Source organism: Calidris pugnax, unplaced genomic scaffold, assembly GCF_001431845.1.
Source record: "Calidris pugnax isolate Ruff unplaced genomic scaffold, ASM143184v1 scaffold102, whole genome shotgun sequence".
Taxonomy (NCBI): Eukaryota; Metazoa; Chordata; class Aves; order Charadriiformes; family Scolopacidae; genus Calidris; species Calidris pugnax.
Genome location: NW_015090846.1, coordinates 7,009,056 through 7,027,633, shown reverse-complemented (window position 1 = coordinate 7,027,633; position 18,578 = coordinate 7,009,056). Strand labels below are relative to the sequence as shown.

The 18,578-nt window shown below is 40.5% G+C and overlaps 1 protein-coding gene across 1 annotated transcript in view; it reads left to right on the top strand.

The window, feature by feature from the left end:
* The first annotated feature begins 474 nt into the window (after positions 1 to 474).
* GARNL3 (GTPase activating Rap/RanGAP domain-like 3) overlaps positions 475 to 18,578 on the top strand; it is a 54,528-nt gene continuing 36,424 nt past the window's right edge. Inside the window, exons 1-11 of the mRNA XM_014942812.1 lie at positions 475 to 596; positions 7,139 to 7,208; positions 9,557 to 9,631; positions 11,048 to 11,147; positions 11,602 to 11,720; positions 12,503 to 12,567; positions 16,301 to 16,364; positions 16,625 to 16,651; positions 17,063 to 17,138; positions 17,762 to 17,860; positions 18,412 to 18,515. Of these exons, the coding sequence (XP_014798298.1) occupies positions 541 to 596; positions 7,139 to 7,208; positions 9,557 to 9,631; positions 11,048 to 11,147; positions 11,602 to 11,720; positions 12,503 to 12,567; positions 16,301 to 16,364; positions 16,625 to 16,651; positions 17,063 to 17,138; positions 17,762 to 17,860; positions 18,412 to 18,515 (855 nt within the window). The 5' untranslated portion in view covers positions 475 to 540. The remainder of the gene's footprint in view (positions 597 to 7,138; positions 7,209 to 9,556; positions 9,632 to 11,047; positions 11,148 to 11,601; positions 11,721 to 12,502; positions 12,568 to 16,300; positions 16,365 to 16,624; positions 16,652 to 17,062; positions 17,139 to 17,761; positions 17,861 to 18,411; positions 18,516 to 18,578) is intronic.

Genomic DNA, 18,578 nt, shown 5'->3' with positions numbered 1-18,578 from the left:
TACACCAGCAAAATCCAACAGGTTCAGGCTGTCTCTCGTTAACAAGGACTCTCCCAAAACCACTCTCTAGCAAGGAAGAACTCCGCCGTGCCTACGTGCCTCTGCCTGGCTGCTGCTTCTAAGGTGTCCCGGTTTGTGAGGTATCGAGAATAAATTTACTCTTTGCACTTCATCCGTGGTTTTGTGGTTGGTCTTGGGTCCCGCTGGTGCCAGCTCTCACAGTGCCTTTACTGGTGCAGCAGTAGCAGTATTAAGGAACACGGAAGGGACCGCAGGTGAATGGGGAGGTGGCAGAGGGGTTGGCTCCTATTGAGTAGCACTAGCTGAGAGATAACGGCTCTGCGGGAGCAGCGTGGCGGCCCCCCCCGCCATTCGCGAGGGCCGGGGCCGGGCCGCCCGGGACTACAGCTCCCGGCGGGCCCTGCCGGCAGCCGCCGCGGCGCCTCGGTGACTCGCGGACCGGGGCGGGCGCAGGCGGGATGTGCGCACGGAGCGGCGGGAGCGGCGCTGGAGCGGTGAGGCTTGCGGCCGTACGCCCGTATGGAGCCAAGCGGCGCCGAGGCGGCCTCCACCCGCTTCCTTGGCCTCACTCAGCGGTACCGGAGCCGGGGCGGCGGGGACCGAGCTCGGGCGGGGCGCGGCGCAGGCCTGCGCTGTCGGTGGCGCAGAGGCGGTGTTGTGCTTCCACTGGCTGCGGGGTTAGAGCGGCGGCGCCGGAGGCTCCCCGGGGCGGCCGGGAGTCCCGGCGCCGCGGCCGCCTCCCTCGGGGGCCGCTGGGGCTGGCGCGGGCGGGGCCCCAGGTGGGCATCCGCGGGGCCGGTTCCGCAGCGCGCTCGGTGTCTGCGGGGCCGCCGGGACAGCGGCGGCGATCGCCCGCCTGCCGAGCGCGCGGGTGGCTGTGCCCGCCTCTGCGGCGGAGAGAGGTGCGCCGGCAGCGGCGAGCGGAGGTCCCGGCGGCCAGGAGAGTGGCGAGCCCTGGGGGCAGGCGGGCTTTGTCGTTGTGGTCACGCCGGTGTCGTCGGCAAACTCGACCCCTTCTGCCACAGCCCCCCGCCCCCAAGCAGAGTGCTTTCCCGAAAGACAAAACTTGTGGTCCTAAAAATACATGCCTAACTTTAGATTAGAAAATATGTTTAAGCTTGCTTTTGTTGTTCGACTTCCAGGTCTGTTGAAGTTTGTAGGAGCTTCTGTTGAAATGGGAGGAGGCTGGTTCTCCCTCCTCTCCCCTGTCACTGTACATTCACACAGCAGCACCTGTGTTCCCAAACAAATGGGAGAGGGAGGTAGAATATACCCTGGGTGCTGTAGAATTGTGTATAAGATGGGTTTTTTTATGTGAATAAAGGCTTATCTGTATTAAAACACTTTACAGTCTAAGTACATTGTAAATTATTAAGCCAAACTGGTCTGAGCCACTGGTAAAATAACAGTGCTGGCAGTTCATCTTAGTAGGATGAAAACTATTTTAAAACTGTCATAACTGAAGCAACAGTGTTTTCTGATGTAGGTCAGGTCAGGACTGAGGAAGGATGTAATCCAATGAAGAAAATTAGTACAAAAAGCTGTATTAATCACAGCATATTTTTAAAATTAGATCATGTGATATCTCAGAGAATTGATGAGTACAGATCTCAGTGGTACCCTGAATGAAGAAGGCTAGAATTCATTGAGGAATATGTGCACTTGTGTAAATAGCATCATAATGTAAATCTTAGCAATGCATAAATTGAGGCTAAGATGGTTAACTTTCACAAGCTTGTCTGTGTGTTGGTGTGAGATTCTGCTTTAAGTGCTTGATACAAAGCAGATTACAAGTATGATATGAAGTAGAAGTGTTATATGAAGTAGTTAGGTTGAGAAGAAGCAGAGATTAACATTGGGTATCATTCTGATTTTTAAAAGGACTGGTAGTGCATGTGAAAGTTAGGTATGTTTTAGGTACTTTGAATTGGGATGCAAATGTCTAAGAATATTAACATTAAACCGCTATTTTTTAAATCAGCATTTTTCTCAGATATACTCATGGTTTTCAAATAGCAAGAGTGCTGTCAGAAAAATGCTCCTGATAACAAAAGGTGTGGTTTGTGGTAAGACAACGTATTTCATTAAATTATTGGAATGTAGTTTGTGGAGAGGATAGGAGCATAAATCTTTCAGAGGCTCAGACTGTTCTTTATGGTTTTTCTGATCTTGTTTGTGTTTTCCATCTATATTGTGCGGTCTAAGAAAATAGATTATTTCTCCCATTAAACTCGCTTGCTTTTGGTGTTCTCTGCATCAGTGGATGAATATACCCTGTCTCGCTGCATCTGTGAATCGCTGTACCCTTAGTAGGGGTAGATCTTGGGTATTTGGGCTGGAATGGAGTCCTGTGGGTTCATCTTACAAGGCATGCGTGGATGTCCCATCTGTCTTCCTCACTTGTGTCACTGTAGGTATGTGTTACCGTGGGGTTGCACTGGAGGCTAGCTGTGGTATTGCGGTAACTCTTCTTCTCAAGACCTGGTGAACAATAGCGTGAAGCCTCTGCCAGTTTCCTTGCAGAATGTGACAGTGCTGTCCCCTTGTTATTTTATGTATAGTGCTGTTGGCTACTGTCTGCATGCTTATTGTTATGTCTATTGTGCAGTGGCAGAACTGTGCAGCAGCTCTGCTTCCTGTCATTCTGTGGCCAGCAAAGCTGATTAAATGTGAAGCGCTGGAGTGCGTCCTAAAGGCAGCTATTTTATGGCTTGTCATTATGGAAATTCTAAAAACAAAGTAATCTAATAACCATACTGGGATTGTTTAGATCAAAAGTTTTTTTGGAGAATCTGGAATAGATGTTATATATTCATGTGATAGAGAATACAGTTTTGTAGATGTCATATCAGTTGTGAAGACTGTTGTATTTGCAAGTGCAGGTAAACTAGGTTTGTGGATCAGATAGTCTCCTTCAACATCCTCTCCCTCATGGACATCAGGGAGTATTTATGGTGAACCTTTCTTTGGGCTAATTGGCCTCCAGAACTTTGCTAGAAGCAATGTTGATTACATCTGACAGAGTGTGGAGCACAATTATCTTTTCATGTTGAGGAAGAAAAAGATTTGTACGGTAGAGACCAAACTTACTCTGCACCTCACTTTTTGTTGTGACTCTCTGGTTGGGAGATGTTACTGCAGTAGTCGTCGTTGGGATGTATCTTAATCCTAATAAAGATCAGGCCAGTGTCTGTTCTTAATTCTGCCACCATGTTTTTGACGTTACTTTCTGGACTCTTTACTGTGCTGCCAGGCATATACCTTAATGTACATTTTTATTTTTTGTATTTCTAAATTAATGGCTTTCACATCATGTCCTCCTTTAACTCGATAACACATATTCTGTTACATTAGTGCATTCATGTGTTGTATACCTATATTGTCTGTCTGAACTTCTGTAAGGATTTTCATACAGTCCCCTACAACATCCTTCTCTCTAAATTGGAGTGATACAGATTTGATGGGTGGACTGTTCAGTGGATTGGGAATTGGTTGGACGGTCGCATCCACAGGGTAGTGGTCTATGTCTCAATGTTCAGATGGAGATCGGTGACAAGTGGTGTTCCTCAGGGGTCCATATTGGGACCAATGCTGTTTAATATCTTCATCAATGACATAGTGTGATTGAGTGCAACCTGAGGAAGTTTGCGGATGACACCAAGCTGAGTGGTGTGGTTGACATGCCTGAAGGACAGGATGTCATCCAGAGGCACCTGGCAAGCTTGAGAAGGGCCCATGAGAATCTCATGAGATTCAGCAAGGCCAAGTGCAGGGTCCTGCACCTGGGTCAGGGCAACCCCCCAGTATCAGCACAGGCTGGGAATGGAGGGATAGAGATGAGACCTGCTGAGAAGGACTTGTGATTAGCAGCATGGCCAGCTCCCACACGAGGGAGGTGATTCTGCCCCTCTTCTCTGCCCTGGTAAGACCCCACATGGACTGCTGCATCCAGCTCTGGAGTCCTCAGCGCAGGAGAGACATGGACCTGTTGGAGTGGGGCCAAAGGAGGCCACGGAGATGCTGCAAGGGCTGGAGCCCCTCTGCTGTGAGGACAGGCTGAGAGAGTTGGGGAGGTTCAGCCTGGAGAAGAGAAGGCTCTGGGGAGACCTTAGAGCCCCTTCCAGTACTTTAAGGGGGTTTATAAGAAAGACAGGGACTACCTTTTTAGCAGGGCCTGTTGTAATAGGACAAGGGGTAATGGTTTTAAGCTAAAATAGGGTAGATTTAGACTAGATAGAAGGGAGAAATCTTTTACACTGTGAGGGTAAAAGAGGGTGGTGAGACACTGGCCTAGATTGTCCAGAGAAACTGTGGCTGCCCCATCCCTGGAGCTGTTCAAGGCCAGGTTAGATGGGGCTCTCAGCAACCTGGTCTAGTTGAAGATGTCCCTTCCCACTGCAGGGTGTTGGACTAGATGGCCTTTAAAGCTCCCTTCCAACCCAACCCGTTCTGTGATTTTTTTTTTTTTTTATATTATGTTATATGATTTGATTTTGAATACTCTTTTCATATTTTATTTTTAAAGTTTTTTTTGTTAGCTACTGACTTTGTAATCTCTGCAGCATTAATATACTCAGATCTCAGCATATTTTTGCTGATAGAGTTTGGCTTTCACTGAGCTGAAATATCACCAAAGTAAGGAATAGGCTTAGTTTGTGTGTAGGCAGATAGTTCTAAAAGGCCTTCGTAACTCCCTGGGTTTATCATGCAGGTAATTCACGAGATGGCATTTTCCACTAGTTTCATGCATTTTGAGGTTAGTTTTGCCACAAGGCAGAAAGTAGTTCAGTTTTATAAACGTCAGCTTGCTTTTTCTCCTGCTTTGTGGAGATAGTGCATAACTGATGAAAGTATCTAAAAATTAGCCAGGAGGAGATGGCTCCATTTAAAGTCTGGTAGGCCAGATGTTCTTTGTGGTGACTTTCTAATTTGTCTTGTGTTTGGGGTTGTTCAAATGCCAGACATGCAAAACGGCGACCTGGGTTTCCCAAGACTTCAAAAGATTTATTCTGCTAGTGACTGTTGTTGGACTTTTTTTTTTTTTTTTAATGCACTCCTTGAATTGTCATCTTACATATGTTTCTTCATTTGATCAAAGACTGAATTTCGGAGCTCAGTGACAGCAAAATCTCTCTTGACTGCTGTTTCCATAACATTCTGCCACCAGTAATGATAGTGACAAGTGTTCATTGATTGGAATTGCTTTTACAGTGGTTTCTAAGGCAACTTGTACACCTAGCCACTAAAAAGAATTCTGTAGAACAAAAGTAGCACACAAAGAAAATGCTAACATTACCATGATTACCTGATTTTTCTGTGAAAGTAAAAAAAACAAACCTCACAATGCTTTAGAATATATTGCAAATGAGGAATTCCATTTATTCCATGAAGCATCTGCCAAATTTCTTGTGTATGTCAAAATGCAGGAATTCTAAAAGTTACATTAGACACGTTATTACTTCTTAGGTTTTATCTGAACTTTCCAAATTCTCTCCAAAGTGTATGAAGAGGCAAAGCATCACTTTCAACCCATACAAAAATAAACTTAGTAACTCTTGGTTCCATGTGGAAGGGAAAATAAAATCTGATGTCTTTATTTTTGTCTGTATAGATGCTAATCCTGAAATAGTCTTATGTTACTTGGTCTTAATAACTGCAGAGAAAAACTTGTTAGCCAGATTTATATGTGTTTCCTTCTGAAAGAAAAGATGAGAACTCGTGAGTAATAGCTTCAAAATTTTTCTTTCCTGCAAGCCATGCTGTAGTAAAGTTTGGAGTTTATTTTTATGCTTCCCTTCAGATGATGGAAGGATGGACAAAGATGATGCATTTGCAGTCAAATGTAGAACATACATGATCTCCTTGTAAATGACACATATAGGAGTAGGGTGAAAAGAGACTTTCCAAATAAACTTTAAATGAGCATGTCAATTACTGCTACAAAACCACATGAAGTAGAAGTAACAGAAGTTATTGTAGATGTGCAGCTTGCAGGTACATTCAATCATTTCACTCCTGTGGGCCATATTCTCCGTATCGCAGGCTTAGAGGAGCACTCGGTGTTGTAACACTGTGGTATTGCAAGGCAAGGTTCACCCAAGGTCCAGCAGCAGTGGTGGTAGGTATGTCCTACGTCCAATATGAAAGCATTGGACATGAGGTCCTGGTGGTGTGTCATTGCTTAAGATTTGAACCTATTTCTGTATGCTCAGACTTCCTGACTTAAGAACAGTTTATTCTGTTGGTTTCCATATATATTTAATATTGTTTCATCTTTGTCCAGTTTATAAGGCTCTGAAAATTCTCAGTGTCACAAATGTGAAAAGATAGAGATGTATTGCTGCAAACTTTGAAAATTCCATTTTTGGGGTGTGCTTTTTTCAGGTAGCAATCCCATATAGCCTTACTCACTGGAACTGACTCTTGCTGTGGCTCATCTGTTATTTATGTATCTCTAAATTTTTAATACTATTTCTTTTCTCATGGGGAAAAAGGAGGAGTTGTTATTTTCAATTAGGGTACAAGCTGTTTGAATTTCAGGCTTTAACATTTATTTTTTTGATAACAAGTATGGTAAGGCTCTGAAATACTTAGTTTACAAACAACACATTTCCTTATGCTTTTGAATTAAAGTAATTTAGTTTCATTTTGTGTGTAGGCTAAAAAAAGACTAGGAAAAAAACAGTTGCAACATAATAAGAGTGACCATAATAAGTGCAGTTGTCCTATTCAAGACATTAAGTTTACTGTGGGTTTTTCTTCCTTTAGATGAAATGCAGATTTCAAACGTGGTTATAAGCCACCACCTGCTTTGGAACTGAACACATCATGAGTAAATATTTAATTTAATAATAGCTTTTGCTTCCAGTTAGCACACAGAATCACAGAATGATACGGGGTTGGAAAGGACCTCTGGAGATGTTTCTTTTTCTTTGGGGGTAATATGAAAGCCAGACTGCAATGACTACAATGAACAAAGAGTGTTCCCTGCAGCAATGAGTTCATGCACTGCGAAACTTGTTCAGCAGAAATGATATTTGTTAATGACAGGGTGTAGCATTGCAGGAAATCTGAGGCTGGTTGACTTGTGTACACTGATGAAGCGTTTCTATTCCAGCTCTGTCTCTGAAGATTTGGGTTGCAGACGCGGAGAGTTTAGCAGAAAGCATTATGGATCAGTGGAGCTTGTAAGTTTACATAGCCTGTTCTTTGATTTTAGCAGCATTACAATGCAGAGCTCAAGTCCTTTTTGTTTCCAGGTAAAAAATTGTCTCTTGTTTGGAAAATGTGCTTTCTAAGCTGGACTTTAAAGTTACAGGCTAATAAACAGAGACTTCAGAATAAATGTACTAGACCTGTGCTATGAAATCTTTTTACTACCTTATTTATGAATACTTCATCATAATGGCTCAGGAAGCATTATATAGATATCGTGTTTACCTCAGGTAGAAATTGAGCCTTTTTTCCTCTCTTAAGCTGAAAATAGCAAAATATTAGAGTAGTATTTGATGAAGTGCTTGCAATTATGTTAATTAAAAACTGTGTGCGTGCTCGTATGTGTACATATATATGTGTGTACGTGAATTTGTGTACATGCCTCAGAGTAGTGGGAAAGGGTTTAAAATTAAAAGAACTAGTCAAAATAAGGATATTGAACACCGTTATCTGAAATCTGACAGTTATTCTGCATTTTCTTTGAATTAAAATATTAAGTTGGCACTTTATTTTTCTCATATATAAATGTCTTCTCTGCTCTGAAAATAGCAGTCTGTCAGCAGTTAAAATAATGTCACTGTGTACAAGGCCGTAATGAAATTACATAAACTTACTGTAGGAAAACAGAAGTGAGGAGGGATAAAGAAACTAACTCCAGCTCTCTTACTGTGGGAAGAAGTTACTCAGTTTCTATGAGCAATAGTTGTAGTTTAAAGTCCTTGGATACTATATTTTTTTTTATATGTATGTAAATTGGGTGTAAATTGGTGGCTTAGTTGCTGGAACTTGCATTGCAAGAACACTAGGTATCTTTCTTTTCTTTCCATACATTGCATATATTAGATGCGGTGTTTTAAACAAAAAAGCAAGTGAGTTGCTTTCTGTTTAGAGACTCTTTCATTACTAGTACTTAAATTTTTCTTTTCTGGCAAAGGAATCTATCAGTGATTCTAAGGTCACAGTAAGCTCATGCAAATAGTCTTGTCTTTTGATTGGTTTTCTTAAAATTCTGCTAGTATTTTATGGAAGTGTGTCTTTTTATCTTTTGGAATACGAATATATAAAGGTGCTTGTTGCCCTTTCAAATATCTAAATGTTTAATATTGAACCTTTCTTGCTTAGTATTTTCCTCAGCAGCATCTCAATTGCTCAATTATTTCCACCTTTTATTTATTACAACACAATTATTTTTGTCTCTGCGCTAAACACTTTTTCCTTTATCTTTCCCACTGGTGTAATATGACTAGTTGTCCATATAATTTCTCTTACAGTTTATACAAGGCACCAGGATGTGTTGGAGTTTTTGCCATGTTAGTTTATTCCTGACATAGCCTCAGAACACTTCAAAGCAAAGAGCAAAGAGAACTTCAAAATGTTGCCATAACTGTTCCAACCAAGTAAAGGGAGAAAGTATTATCCTAGAATAACATGGATTGCTAGAGGGAGGCAAGGAATGATACACCATGACATTGTTCAGATCCCATTTCTTAAGTTTGGTATGGTATGTGACAATCTCATTTTTACAGTATTGAGAGGAATAACGTGCAATATGATCGGCAGCATTCTTTTCCTCTTCTCTTGTAGGGATCCTAAGCAGTGTTGCAGAACTTATATGAACTGTCATATTATCCTATGTTTTACTGACTTCTCAAGAGCTTTTTTAACAACAAACAGAGTTTCAGTGTTTTGGTAGTCCCTGGATTCCCTTATAAAAAGACCAGGCAGTCTTTCCAGAGTGTTTATGAAACTTTTCAAGTCTTCAGCTGGAAAGAAGCTGTATTTTCTGATGTCGGCTGGAAGCCGACCAGGACATCTCTTGTACCTTATGTTCATTATCATCATTGAGTACTATATTTGGAGATTCTTGCTGCACTCTGTCTCCTGAAAACATCAGTAAATAAAATGCAGTAAAAGACTGCTAGTCTCACTAATACTGCAAACAAGTAGAGTTTTAGGCTTACCAAAGCTGAAAGGACAAGAATCATCACATCTATAAGATGTTTTGAAAAGGGCAAGCTTCAAGATCAGTTTCTGGAAAGTGGGCAAGTCCTGGAGGTGTTCTGTGTGTTTGTGCAGCCAAATCCTGAGACAGGAGAATTTCTGATTAGTACCGAAAACGCGACTGGCTCTCCTGCTCGTGCCTCCTTAGAGTTAAATTGGGTCTTTCCAAACCTCTAGTCAAATTAGTAGTAGCTGTGCTGATCTGTTCTTTCTGGGTAGCCATATGATACTTGGGAGATGAAGAAACCATGCCCAGCTTTGATTGCTGATCATATGGATATTTTTGGAACTACAATCTCTATCTTAAACTCTCTTGTAGCTTATATCTAGTGATGCTGATGGAGCCATTCAAAGAGCTGGACGCTTCCGTGTGGAAAACGGCTCCTCTGGTGAGGTAAGTGGCTAAAAATACTCACAGAAAGCTGAAAAAATAAATCGGCTTCAGTTATTCTCCACCACTGAAAGATGTATTTGCAGTCAATTACTAAGGAAGAGGATTTGAAAAATGCTAAATAAATATGAGAATGTAAGAATCTAAGAGGAGGGAGATGGTGGTTTTTTCCTCCCAAAGTCTGGCTTAGCTCTTCTTTCAAGAGTATGCAATCTTGACAATTTAATTTTTTAAGGGAGAAGCTGGTATTTAATTTTGGTAGCGTTTTGCTCATCTGATCATGGTAGAAGAAAAATGCCTCTCTTATAGTCTGAATAACACTGCACAGTCTCTAGTTCATCACTTTATATTGGTGTCCTGGTGATACTAGGATGTTGAAGCTGACCTTTGTGCTTTTAAGTTCATTTCTTGGAGTGATGAGGTTATAGCTTCATTTTTTTCACCCTTAGTTCTGTCTTTTGGCAGCTAAGCCTATTTTTAAATACAAGAGAAAGAAGCTGAGTGGAGTCTGAAAGAGCCATTCCCTCTAGATTCCTGTGCTGTTAAACTCGTCATGTGTCCCTGCAACCACTCCAGTGACCCTTAGGCTTCTACTTATCTTCACTTTAGATCTTCTTTTGCAAAACTTTTTCAGCTGTAAATATCATCTTAATATTGAAAGGAAGAATACCTCATATTCTTGAAATGCACGTAGGGTCCTGGTAAGCTTGCATTGAACTAATATTAACAGTAAACTGTTAGTGATCATGTGAACTTGGCCCTACAGAGACTTGATGCAGAATAGTTAGATTGCTTTAAATTCTGCATCCAGTGCTGATGCAGTTCAAAAGCTGATTAGCTTGTATCACAGGAAGATTTTCTGAGTGGGTGATGAATGGCCATATGACGAATGGATATGGAGAATGGCTTTTTCTCTCCGTGTTAATTCTTAGTGGAAAAGGACTTGAGGGATGTTTGGAAATTTACCTTAACCAGCCAATGCAGAAACGATACTGAAGAACTTCAAGAGCATGCTCTGGTCTAGTGAGGAGTCCCTTAGGATTATTTTGGGAAGAACTGAGAAAATGAAACCTGGAGGCAAAATTCTGTTTGTTAATTTATTTTTAAGTTTTAAAACCACTAGTCTCCAAATCCCATATTGAAATACCCTCTTTTCAGTGGAATTAAGCTATTACCCGTAATGGTGGTACAATAGGAAAAGACTGAGAAAAAAGGAAAGAAAAAAAAAAGAGGAGGAGAGGGAGAAATTTTAGTTTCAGCTGCACAACTGACTTCAAAATAATTCTTTGCTTTTTAAAAAGCAGTATACAGCTAAAACTCTTCTCGTGAATCAGACACTCTTGTTTGGCTTTTGCCTATAGTGTGTTCTCCTTTTTTTCACTTGGCATTTGATCTAACAGTCTTCCAATTCTATTTCAGAATACAGACTGCACCCCAGGAACATGGCACAGAACAGATGTGCATTTGGAAAACCCAGAGTATCATACAAGATGGTATTTCAAATATTTTTTAGGCAAAGGTAATTATCTTCTTGCTAACAGATTGAAGTTTTGATCAACGGAAATGCAATGTGGCTTTGAATTGCTATATATTTAAATATGGTATGGTATTAATTTAGTATTAATATGTTTTCTGTCCTGTACAGAAAACAAGTTTTTGTTTCATGTATTTTTAACCTAAAGACAGAGGTTGGGTTTCTATAAGCAGTGGAACCCTTGCTACCGAAAAGGGGTATTTTGAAACCCTTCTTGGTCTTGAAGGCTGTACCTATCTCTTTTTTTTTTTTTTTTTTTTTTTTTACACCTCTCTATATAAGTACATAGTTATTTATGTAGATAAGTATATATTTTTACATATGAATGCATGTATTTATACACGTCTCTGTGCATGCGTGTGTGTCTCTCTGTGTGTGTGCAAGCAGGTATGTGTGTCATCTTTACAGTTGATAATGCTTCTTGTTTTTTCCTTAACAGTTCATCAAAATTATATAGGTACAGATGCAGAGAAGAACCCTTTCTTTCTGTCTGTTGTACTGTCTGACCAAAATAATCAGCGTGTTCCTCAATACCATTCAATACTTTGGAGAAAAACAGTAAGAAACAAATATTTAACTGCTTCTGTGACTTTTCCTTTGTTTGTTTTGGTTATGTTTATCATACACTTTTTTGCTTTCTTCAAAATTTTGGTATTTAATACTTACTTTTCATTTTATACAATAAGAACATTTAATTCTACCATAGTAGATAAAACTAAATTAGCTTTGTAGATAACATTATACTAAGCTTTCTGACAGAAGTCTATGATGACAGATATTTTTAAATTGTTCTTATCTGCAACTCTGTGTTATTTTTAGAAACATTGCCTAAAATGTTCTTGATTGTGTCCTGCCATAAATTTAGGCAATGACTTTATACTGCTTTTAGGATTTTCTTATACAACCTTAAGAAAATAGGCAGGTATGATATGGGTTCACTGGTATTGTTTAATGAATTTTTTTTTTCACTTAACATTACATAGGAGCATTTTGTGCAAGCAATTGATTTAAAACGTCCCTGTATGCATGCATGGTTCACTTTTTATAAAATTTTTTTAAGAAACAGTTTGGATATCTGTTAATTTCAGCAGCCCTTATATAATATGCCAAGGTAGTCAAAACTCAGTAAAAAATAAATTTGCACCACCCATGATTTTTCACATTTAGTTTTTCTTTTTTTTTTTTTTTCCCCCCAAAGCAGTAGTAAATATGGCTAAGTAAAACTAGCACAGTTTTGTTCTTTGGGTTTTTTTACTGAATTGTTTTTATTAATACTCCTATTTGAATATATGGAAAAAGTCAGTATATCCTGTAATATCTCCTAGCTTTTTTTTTTATAGGGTACTCAGAAAATATGTCTCCCTTATAGTCCCACAAAAACCTTATCAGTAAAATCTATATTAAGGTATGTATTTACAAATAAATTGTTACTGAGATATTTGTCCATATGCCTTTTCCTGTAATTCAGAGCTTGTGTTGCATGGTTTTCATGAAAGAGTTATAAAAGCAGTAAAAACAGATTAACAAATCTTAGTCACTGAAGGCAACAAAAAGTGCTTTTAAAGTGTGTTCCGAAATAGCAAAGTGACAACTTAAAATGGGGAAACATTCTTAGCACTTTTTCTTTAGCAGAGGGACCATTTTCAAGTTTATTGGAAAACAGATGCTAAGTGGAACTACAGTGGTTAAGGAAAAATATATTTTAAAATTAGACAGAAAATAAACAGACCTAAGAAACAGCAAATTTGGCTAGAAAGGTGGTTATTATATGGCCCTAGCAGGAGGAACCAAAGAGGGAAGAAACCAAGAATTATTTCTTCAGTTGAGTGTCTTCATATAAGTCTCACTATCAGTGTGTTATACATGCTGTCAGTGAAGCCAAGAAAATTCCTTTCCCCAGCCAGAGTCTGTATGGGCGTGCTTATACTCTGTCCTACTTCTTTTGTGGCAGAAGAGAATATCAAGCAAGCAAGCAAGCCAGCCCAACACCTTTTCTATTTCTTTCAACATTATAATCAGCTGAAATATCAGACCACCTGTTTGCAAAGTGTTCGTTCAAGTTTAATCTGCAGTTTTTATGACCTAGTCACGTGGTATGTTTTCTCAAATCCCTCACTGATAGCATCTTCAAATGCATCTTCTGTAAGGATTTTACCTCCTCACGAAACCCTTCATTACCCTCATGAAACCCTGAAGTGCCTTCATTTAGTGAACAGGTACACAAATGGGCAGTCTGCAGGTCTTTGAAGCCTTTGATCTCTATAGAGTACAAGCAAATGTCTTTTGGTGGTTAAAGCTGGTCCACGGGACAACACTGCCAGTGTTGATGTGAGAGGAGAACAGTGCATGTGGTGTAAAGTGAAGTCAGTACCACCAGATCTGGGTTTTCCTACAACTCCACAAGATTTCTGAGAGGTCCCAGACGACTGAATTTGCCAGGGAGGCTGGCAGACCATTGAGCCTCACTTCTTAATTCTGATTTCCTGGGCTGCGGCTCTGATTTGGAGTGGTAATCACAGAATCATCTAGGTTGGAAGGGACCTTCAAGATCATCTAGTCCAACCATCAAACCAACTCTGACAAAAAAGCCATCACTAAACCATGTCCCCCAGCACCATGTCAACCTGTCTTTTGAACACCTTCAGGGACCATGCCTCAACCACTTCACTGGGCAGCCTATTCCAATGCTTAATAACCCTTTCAGTGTAAAAATTTTTCCTAATATCCATCCTGAATATCCTCCCCTGGTGCAACTTGAGACCTTTTCCTCTAGTCCTGTCACCTGTGACTTGGGAGAAGAGCCCGACCCCCGCCTCTCTACAACCTCCGTTCAGGTAGTTGTAGAGAGCAATAAGGTCTCCCCTCAGCCTCCTTTTCTCCAGGCTGAACAACCCCTGCTTCCTTAGCCTCTCCTCATAAGACTTGTGCTCCAGACCCCTCACCAGCTTCATTGCCCTTCTCTGGACCCGCTCCAGCACCTCCATGTCTTTTTTGTGGTGAGGGGCCCAAAACTGGACACAGTCCTCAAGGTGGGGCCTCACCAGTGCCGAGTACAGGGGGACGATCACCTCTTGAGTCCTACTCACCACGCTGTTCCTGATACAGGCCAAGCTACTGTTGGCCTTCTTGGCCACCTGGACACATTGCTGGCTCACGTTCAGCTGACAGTCGACCGTCACCCCCAGGTCCTTTTCTGCCAGGCAGCTCCAGCCACTCTGCCCCAAGCCTGTAGCGCTGCAGGGGGTTGGTGTGACGCGGGACCCAGCACTTGGCCTTCTTGAACTTCATCCCATTGGTCTCAGCCCATCGATCCAGCCTGTCCAGATCCCTCTGCAAGGCCTTTCTACCCTCCAGCAGGTCGACACTCCCACCAAACTTGGTGGTGTCTGTGAACTGACTGAGGGTGCACTCGATCCCCTCGTCCAGATCATCGATAAAGATGTTAACGAGAGCTGGCCCCAGTACCGAGCCCTGGGGGACACCACTCGTGACCAGCCTCCAACTGGATTTAACTCCATTCACCACCACTCTCTGGGCCCGGCCGTCCAGCCAGTTTTTAACCCAGTGGAGACTACTCCCATCTAAGCCATGGGCAGCCAGTTTCTCCAGGAGGAAACTGTGGGAGACTGTATCAAAGGCCTTGCTAAAGTCCAGGTAAACAACATGCACAGCCTTTCCCTCATTCACTAAGTGGGTTACTTTATCATAGAAGGAGATAAGGTTTGTCAAGCAGGACCTGCCCCTCATGAGGGCTGGCTGGGCCTGATCACCTGGGTGTCCTTCATGTATTGCGTAAGATGGTGAGTTGGAAACACTTAAGATCTCTTTCATCTTCTTGATCAAGATGAGCTAAGTCCCCTCTTCTAACTCCTACAGCAATGGCTTGACTAATGTTTTAGTTGTCAGAACCGCACGCTATACCTGCAGAAGCACCAGATCTTATGTGTCTGCCCACCAATCAGTGACATATATCTTCCTAACATCCCTTTCTAACCTAGTGTCTCTTTCATTCTCGCTCATGTACGCATTTTTGGTTGGGCATCCCACGGTGTAGAAACATTGTCTTCTGTTAGCTAGTTGTAACTCTTCTGCTGGAACACCCTCGCATGTCCCATCCTGTGATGCTCCAGTATTTTACAGAGGAAAATGCAGGCTTATTTCAGGCCTCGTTCCCCATTTTTCCTAGAGTCTGTGCCACTTGCCATCAGCTGGATAAATGCCGTCTCCTCTTGCGCACTTGGGCTTGGACTAAAATCCCTTCCCTGACTATTCTTTTGCTTTTACTTTTGCTTCCCTCAGGCCTGATCGATATTCCTTGGACGTATCACCCTCTTTACAGCCAGTGTGAATCTAGGTACAGACGGTCTCAAAGAATTTTGGTTACATTAATAAAACTGTGTTTTCTAAATTAATTGGAACATTTTAATCCCTTTCAAAAGTAACTAAAGCAAATGCCATCTGCATCGTGATCTAGCATGAAGAGTGATGGAAAGGTGCATCAGTTTTCACTCTTGGTAGTTCAATGTGCCCCAGTCAGACTGCATTTGACATTCTGTGACATGATGTGCAGTTCTATAAATTCAGGTTGGGGGGGAAAAAAATGGGCAAAAATAATAGTAAAAGCAAGTTAGTAAAAAATGATATAAATCAGTATTTCTGTTTATTGAGGCAGTTGATCTTGCTTCTTATTTAAGTATTTCTGTTTCTGGGTCTTTGGTGCGTGAATTTGATGCTGAACTTGTTGTTTTTCATTTGACTTGCCTTCAGTTATTTTAAGAGAGAGACAAGAAAAGCTTACAAAATAGAATAGGTTATTGAGTGCAAAAAATGCTTGCAATGGTTATGTATAAAACCGAAGTGAAGGGTGATGGAATAAAGCTCTGCGCTTTATAAGTAAATGCAGTAAGTTTAAACCTGATCTCCATGTAGGATCTTCTGTTTTTAAAATCCAAAAGAAGTTTAGGAAGTCTTGGAGGTTAGCACTGTGGGATAGAAATGGCTATTCCACAAAACATTCTGTGTCAGAGATCCTCTTTGAACAATTCCTTTTGGAACCAGTTCTACTGTAACCAGTTAGTGGTTTAGTGTTGAAACACATACTTGCCCTTCTATAAAGCAGTATTTCATTTGCATTTCAGTGCTATGAGTCTTGACAAATTTGAGAAGAGCCCAAGGGAAATTTTTCATCCTGAGATACAAAAGGTAGGATGTGTCTTCTTTTTTTGTTTGATTGTTTTTCTTTATTATTTTCTGGGAAAATAAGTCATTAAGTATAAACGCTATTAGTTTGCTTCTTTCAGTAGCAGGATAATAATGATGGGTAGGGTTTCATGATACTGCAAGGTAAAGTGTCTTTGTCAGTTGAACTGGCCACTTCAAAATGAAACTTTATACAATGATGTTACAGTTTTGTTTGTGTTATCTTTAATACCAGTGTGCTAAAGATACTGTTTTGTTTACAGGATTTATTGGTTCTTGAAGAGCAAGAGGTAAATGTAAACTTACCACTCCTAGCTCACAGACCTGTTCAATGAATACAGCCTTGTATTTGAAATATTTGCACTGACATGCTTGTGACAACTTTAAAATCAATTGCTTATTGCAGTAAAAAAATGTAGTATTTCTTTGCAACATATGAGGTCAAAAATAATTTTAAGCACCAGCTTAATATATCATATTAATAGATCACCAACTTAGTATGTAATAAAATTCATAATCTGTGATTAAATGTAAATTATTAGGTATCTGCTACTTAAGCATGTAGTGGAGTTGGTTTGAAATACGTACTCCCACGTGTAGGATGTGTACAAAGGTATGTCTATGAAAGTCCTTAGAGAAAATGTTATATTAGGTCTTTTGTTTGATTACTTTATCATATAACATTTAGTCTTATTTCTCAGGGATCTGTGAATTTTAAATTTGGAGTCCTCTATGCTAAGGATGGCCAGCTTACAGATGATGAAATGTTCAGCAATGGTAAGTTTTTCACCTTCTTCTTAATTGTTTTATACATCTAAATTAAAAAAAAAAGCATAGGATAGTGCCACATGGAAGCCAGAAGGAGAGTGATGGTTATGCAAACAGTAGTTTTGGTAGGTTTTCGTGTTTGTGTTGGGGGGGGGAATTGTAGCATAGAATCTTCTATTACTATTAAAGGTTGCTGTAGGAAACCTGTTATTACAACTTGCAATACATTGAAATTCTTTTCTAGAAATAGACTATACAACCTAAGATTTAGAAAAAGGAAGCAGTTGAAGGATGCGATTCATGTTACCTGCAAAAAGTCACTGTTGTTTCTAGTTCTTCCATTCTTACATTTTTGTAGCATGATCACGTTCTTCTATGGGCTTTAATAGTCTCTTGAAATTAGCAAAGTAGATCAGTTTATTGTCACATGATGATGCATAGTCTGCAAGGCTGGGATGCTGTTTCTGTAAAGGTAGAAGGCTTGGATGACACGAGGAGAAACTAATTCAGCTGAAACTTTGGTCCTCATGTTCTGGGAGCAGGACCTATTCCTATATTTTGATTATTTTTTTATAGGTGTTCTATTACTACATGTGCTTTTCTGTTGTAATGCTTCTCCCTTCCACATGTAGAAATCGGAAGTGAAAGCTTTCAAAGATTTTTGCATCTCTTGGGTGACACAGTTACTTTGAAAGGCTGGACAGGCTACAGAGGAGGATTGGACACTAAAAGTAAGAACTCATCTGAAGAAAAAAAAGTAGAGGGGCTGCAATATAAATGTTTTGCTTATTGCATGTGAATATCGTATATATTGTAGAAATAATACAATCCCAAAAAAGACTTCCTTGTGCATGCTAAGTGCTCTGCTTCACCAGGGAAAAGTCAGGTTAGCTTAAATCACTGCTACGGAATGCAATTGAAGAAAAGTATTTATATTACCTGTATTTTCAAGGTGAATGGTTTCATTTTATATTGGAGTGGGGTGAAGAATAATCTGATGTTACTTGCTTCATGATAGTAAGGCATCATGGCTTGAAGAACTGTGTGTGATTTCAGGAGGCTGGCTGAAGGACTTCTTAGGTTTTAAGTGTCTGAATACGTAGATGAGGTTGCAGACTTGGGTTTGGATCCACGTAAAACTTGCAGCATGGACATTTTCTATAATAAATCGGAAAAAAAGGATGACTTTTAAAGAAGGTTTGGTAGAAGAACCTGAAATACCTTTGATCTTTAGAAAGCTTAAAGGATATATTCCTGCTAATGATGTTGTATTCCCTTGCAGATGATACAACAGGAACGTGTTCTATCTATACAGTTTTTCAAGGGCATGAAATTATGTTCCATGTTTCAACCATGCTTCCATATTCTAGAGAAAACAAGCAGCAGGTACATGGTTCTCTCTCTTGTTTGGTTGTTGGTGCTTGTTGCTTTCCCCCCCCCCCCCCCCCC